General features: G+C 30.3%; 2 protein-coding genes across 2 annotated transcripts in view; both read left to right on the forward strand.

The window, feature by feature from the left end:
• Positions 1 to 6,211, forward strand: part of LOC102671106 (MATH and LRR domain-containing protein PFE0570w-like) — a 66,207-nt gene that overhangs the window by 29,207 nt on the left and 30,789 nt on the right. The gene's annotated exons all lie outside the window — the stretch shown is intronic.
• LOC102676765 (interferon regulatory factor 2-binding protein-like B) overlaps positions 1,851 to 6,211 on the forward strand; it is a 10,995-nt gene continuing 6,634 nt past the window's right edge. The window contains exon 1 of the mRNA XM_006609897.2: positions 1,851 to 3,346. Coding sequence (XP_006609960.1) covers positions 2,635 to 3,346 — 712 coding nt within the window. The 5' untranslated portion in view covers positions 1,851 to 2,634. The remainder of the gene's footprint in view (positions 3,347 to 6,211) is intronic.

Raw genomic sequence — 6,211 nt, forward strand, 5'->3', positions numbered from 1 at the left:
TTTATTAATTAAAGTAATAAAATATTAATTAAAAATTTAATTAGTTTTATTAATAAAATGTCAAAAACAATTATCATTATTTATGAATTTTTATTTATATATTATATATATAACAATACACAATACAGTACAACATTATATATGTGTGCAATATTATATTATTTTTAAAAATTATATGAATTTTTATCGCGTTTTACTTAGCATAAGATATAAAATTGATTTCAACATCATCGAGTTATAGATGACGAAAAGATATTATCGTGAATATAATAATCATATAATTTAATATATTTTCCGATAAGATGTTACTATCTTATCGTATCTTTCTTTCTTCTTTTCTTTACAATATTATTTACAATTAACACAGAAATTAATTTTTTTGTTTAAATCATAAAGCTATTATAAAATATCTGCGTAATTAATGATTAATTATATAAAAATACTATTACAAAAATAATTTATCAATGGATATCTATAAAACATAATCTGAAATTCCATTACGCATCATTTGTTGTTGAACAATAACAATGCAATCAATAACTAAATTATCTATGCATATATTCTGAACGCCAAGCCTCCTGTTATCGCTATTCCCTTATCAGACAGAAAACTTGATAAAATGGCATGCCACTATGTGATCACCGAGTTCATATTATGGTATCAATAGCCATTGTCATTTGGTCTAAACAATTTCGTTTGAGTACATTCTAAGATTGCACTTTATGAACTTTCTTATTGAATCAAAGTCATTAATCAACAGAAAACAGCAATTAAGATAAAAGAAGATTAAATTGATGGTATTAAGATTGTCATGAAAAAAATGAAAGAATTGTTTCGAGAATATTATATATGAAATCAATATAATAATTATTTTCGAATAAAATTTTTTATATTTGTTATGAAACAAATTAATATAATAATTATAATTGAAAAAATAAAACTCTTTATATTTTGTGGAAAAACTTTGAAAATAAGTAAATAAGTTAAATTGAAAGAATTAATAAAGTTGTATTTTTAATAATTTATATAATATAGAATAAAAAAGACATTTATTTAAATTATTTTTTTTTTCAATTGTTACATAGTTATAATGTTATATTATGTTATATTATGTTATAAATATATAAAATGCTTAAAATTGTATACATTTAGGTATAGTATATAGTAAGAACTAGCATTGGTATATATTTATATATATAATTATTATATATTATTTTCGTTCATTATTTTTGTCAATTAAATGTTGTTAATACATTAACAAACATTGAGTATAACTAAAGCATAATCCGATTTTAGATTCCAATTCAGTCTCTTAAATACAATCATATTTCTTACTAAGCGCCATTTTAATTCGAAGTCAACTAAAATTCGAGATATGTAGATTAAAATGGGTGGAGCCATTTTCAATTTTTCTGTGCATATATTCTGTCGAGAATTATATTGTTAACACCATTAAATTAAAAAGAGAAACAAAAATAATTTGTATTAAATATTCAGTCGACTGAATAATCGTCAGTTTAACCTCCTAATAAATTATAAGATTTTATCCATATTCAGTAAAATTGAAGAGTAGTTCGTTAACAGCATTTTCTCGAGTGTAAAGTGGACCTCTCGTTGCGAAGAGTGGGTATGGAACGAGTGCGCGCGCGTATTATCGTCATCTTTTTTCTCGACTCTTTTCTCCTCTCTTTTTCTCTTATTTACTCGATCAGTGTGTTCGCGCTCAAGTCCCGGTCGCTGACTACGTGTCCCCCTAGGGCAAACGCCTGTGCGCATGCGCAGCTTTGCGATTATGACGTCATGCACCATGACGCCACAACGCCCGATTGGCGGAGCGCGTCGTAGCCGTCGTTGTGTCGTCGTCGTCGCGTTGTCGAATAGTGGAAGGTAAAGCGGGGCAAGGAAAAGGGAAGGATCGGTGAGGGGGAAGAGAGCGACACCCGTAGCTCCGCTTTACCGCCGCATTCTCGAGCGTTCGTCTCCGTTCGTCTCCTCGTACGGCAAGCAAGCGAGCGAATGCACGTCGTCGTGTCGCGCGCATACCATTATTTCGTGTCTCGTGTTCAACCTAGAATACGGTTTCTCTTGTATACGTATCAACAGCGTACATCTGTGCATCGGTATTAATGACGCTTAGTCGTTAGTCAGTTTTCGATGAACGTTTATTGCTAGAGTAAGTGTGGTAAAAATATCTGGCGTCCGAGTAACGTGTTCTTCTTTTTCTTTGCTCCGCCTTTACGGCGCGTCGCTCACTTCGAGCGCTAGAACGCGTTTGCTAAAATTTCAGTGCTCGATAATTCTCAAACTATTGAACATCATTTTTCGTGGCGTTACAATATAATCCATTGTAATTACGATACAAAGTGGAAAAGAAACGTGGAAGACGTAATGGGAATATATTGAGTGATTTTTCGAGAGTGAAATTGATTTTACGTGGTGTTTATTTTGCGGAGACTAGCACAGTCTCTCATAACAAATATGTTATAAAATCGTTATCGTGTATCCAAAAAGTGCATAAAGGATATACAGGAACAGAATAATAGACGTGAAAAAGTGAATGTGAGTGATACGTTAGTACGTTGTGACAACGACGACGACTCGGCGGAATATTCGTGGACGAAGAAATTGACCAAAATGATGGGGAAGAGAACGCAGTGCTACTTGTGCGATCTGCCTAGAATGCCCTGGGCAATGATCACGGAATTTTCGGAACCCGTGTGCCGTGGTTGTGTAAATTATGAGGGTGCCGACAGAATAGATGCAGTATTGGAATCGGCTAAGCAAATGAAAAAAGCACACGGTTTCCATGAAGCTAGATCTTCTACATCAAAAGCTTATAGAACATCCGGACATACTGAACACAACGGAGGTGCTAATTTGGACGTTCTACCGATACAGAATACTGGTCAAAATCATTCAAGGCATCACAATATTGCTAGTTATTCACAGCTTCATCATCGAAACTCCATTACCGAATTCAACTCAAGTACATCAAGGCAGCAAATCTCTCGGCAACATGAAGAAACTCATGAGATTGCAAATGGCATGAGGAGTAATAACGTGAGAATCCCAAACGCCCACCTAGCAGCAGTGGCGCATCACGTGAATCTTAGCCACAACAGAGGTATCGCACAACTCAAACGAAGTATTTCCACAATCGATGAGGATGAGCATGCTGAGAAAAGACTTTCGTTGGAAGAACAGCATTCAGTAAGGCCACCATTGACCAGAGGTGATTCCTTACCAGCTGTAAGTCTTGCCGTCAGTTATGTACAAGATAGAAGCAAAGAAAAACATCCTGTGAGAGCACCTAGCTTCGAGACCGCCACTTCATTCAAGGCCAATGGTAAGTTATATGCAGATGGCACAATGTGGGTATTTGTATTATGAATAACTTATGAATATTCCACTTTAAATATATTAATTTTTTCATTATTTTTGATTTTAATCTAAAATTATCTATAGATGTTTATATTTATAAAATTATTTTTTCATGTTATCTGTTTATAAGATTATAAGTAAAATATTATCTTGCAAAAAATTAAATAGTTTGGAAGACAATTTAGATATTTTTTCCGATATGAATCATTCTAATATCTTATTATAATATAACTATTATTTATAATTGAAATATATTTTATCATTTTTGTATCGCCTTAACTAAAATATTTTACTTTCTTTCATTTTGAACCAGATGGTTTTCTTTGCACGTTCTTATCGGCTGGTAGTAAAAATAGGAAAACGTTTAGCCGTTCGCGTGGCCATCTGGCACGAGAAAAGAGCTGCGTGCATGAGTTAAAATTCAATCTTTCGCTTCGAGGAATCATCGCACATAGAAGAAAAGAAAGTTACATCTTTCTTCTCTCTTTGCTCATATCACAATCACTCATTGCAGTTCCGAGTGAATGCGTTCCCTCTTTGCTTCTTTCAACCAGTTCCTTCATTCTGGACGAACGGCAGTCGTCCAAACGCGTATAAAGAGACGTACGTTGAGCACGTGATGAGACGACCAAAAGATACACCGAGTTGCCGTGCCGTACCGTGCCGTGACGTCCAATCGAATGACGTCACTCAGTATATTTAGATACAATGAATGAGTTCGTTGTTGCTCAATACAAATCTCATCAAGCATTGTAAATATTTTACAAATGTAATTTCACTACTAGTTCGTAACTAATCAGATAAGCAATCCCTTAAAAAAAAACAGATTACAATATTATAAGATGTTTTTCTTTTTAAACTGTTTCATATTCTGTAGAATGTATGAGTATCTATTATTTATCTATGTATATTTTCAAACAGTACATAAAAAGCATAATTTTTACGAAAATTAATTTTTTTTTTATTAATTGAAATACTATGTTCAATATTACTTCAATACTTAGGAAAACCGGTTCTATTTGTACGCAATATATTTTTTTTCGCGACTGCATCGCAAACGTAACTATAGCGTAGTCTTTTTTTTTTTCTTTCCGTGTCGTAGCTCATTGACGAGACGAGTTGACGATACTCGAGTTGAGATTCGCGTTTGCTGCGCCTGTACATATATGTACAGTACGTATAGTCGAGCTGACCTTGGTCATCGACCGTTATTTCGACACTGGCCACTTTCTAATTCGACCTTAACGCGCGTGTGTTTACGGTTATCGAGTGGTGGTTCGCTGCAATGACTGCGGGTTGGCCATCTGTCCTGCCGTTTCGTTTCTCGCTATAAATATTTCCTGGAAAATTTTGACTGTTTCTCTTCTCAGAATAAAAATTTAGCATCATATTCATCATTCTGAGAAACAATCGTGATTATTGCTTAAATCATGAAAAAATAATGAATATTTCGAATATTTCTTATATTTTTCGTGATGTAATTTTTTATTAGAAAAGTAATGTTCCAATTGTTATCTATTGAAATTTTTTAAATTATGTTAATTATTGCTTTTATTGTATTTATTAATTTTTAGTCAAATTAATAAATATTTACATAAAAATATTTTTAAAAAAATATTTTAGCAAAATTTATATTAAAATAAATAAGTTTTCAATTTTTGTAAAAATAATTCTATCTTTACAATATACGTTTATATTTAAAAAATTTGTAATTTTGAATTTATATTAACCATTTTTTTGAAATCACTTATTTCTTTGAAATATTAATTTTTAATAATAAAATTATTTCTTGCATATAAATGTAAAAAGAAAAAATATTATAAAAATATTCAAGCATATCTGAGTTAAATATTTAATAAAATAATGGAACAGTGTCATTGATTTTATCTAATTTCAATAGTTTTCGATTACGAGACTTAATATAGTTATTATTTATAATTAATCATTTTTATTATTTATAATTAATCATTTTTAAATAAAATGATTAATTGATATATTATATGAACCATTTTAGAAAAATTTAAAATCTTTAAAAGCTGTTTTATATAAAATGATCGCGTGGAATACTTGAATTGTGGGTAAACGGGATCAAATTGGATGAACAGACTCAGATACGCTAAAACGGAAAATACATCGTAGATTGTGTTTTTAAGATATATATACATAAAACATAGATGTTATAATGGAAGTCTGGTTAATTGTGATGATAGCTGTAAATATATTTGGATTGTGGCCTAAGAAGTTTTAGTTTCTATATGGAACAATACAAAATCTAAGTGATATTTTGATTTAATTCTGTTTCTTTTTGTCTCATCTTTTTTTATTCTTAGTGATATCGTTTTCAACGGAAATATAGAATTCCTGTTTGCATACGTATGTTTTGATAAAAATAGATTACCGCTGGCAAATAGTAGAGTCTGGAAATAAATATGAATTTTCGAGAAAATTTGTATAGAATAAAAAATCTTTTATTTCATTGTTTTAATATATATATCGATAAGAGGATTTTACTATTCTTAATAATAGAAAAAGATTACATTAAATTGCTATTAATTTGTTTAGTTAAATTTGGAATTTTTTAAATTTATTTTCAGTTAAGTTTGTTATTTCTTATATTTATATTTAAATTTGTGCATAAATATTTTTTTATAATTTTAAGTAATATAATAAGTAATATATAATTATTTTCATAAACATGTAGTAGCAAATATAATATCATCTTCTTCCTTATTGTATTAAAACAGTCGGGATAATATAATTCTATGTATAATTTTTTATTAGAAAAGTAATGTTCCAATTGTTATCTATTGAAATTTTTTAAATTATGTTA

This window comes from Apis dorsata, unplaced genomic scaffold (genome assembly GCF_000469605.1).
Source record: "Apis dorsata unplaced genomic scaffold, Apis dorsata 1.3 scaffold_65, whole genome shotgun sequence".
Taxonomy (NCBI): domain Eukaryota; kingdom Metazoa; phylum Arthropoda; class Insecta; order Hymenoptera; family Apidae; genus Apis; species Apis dorsata.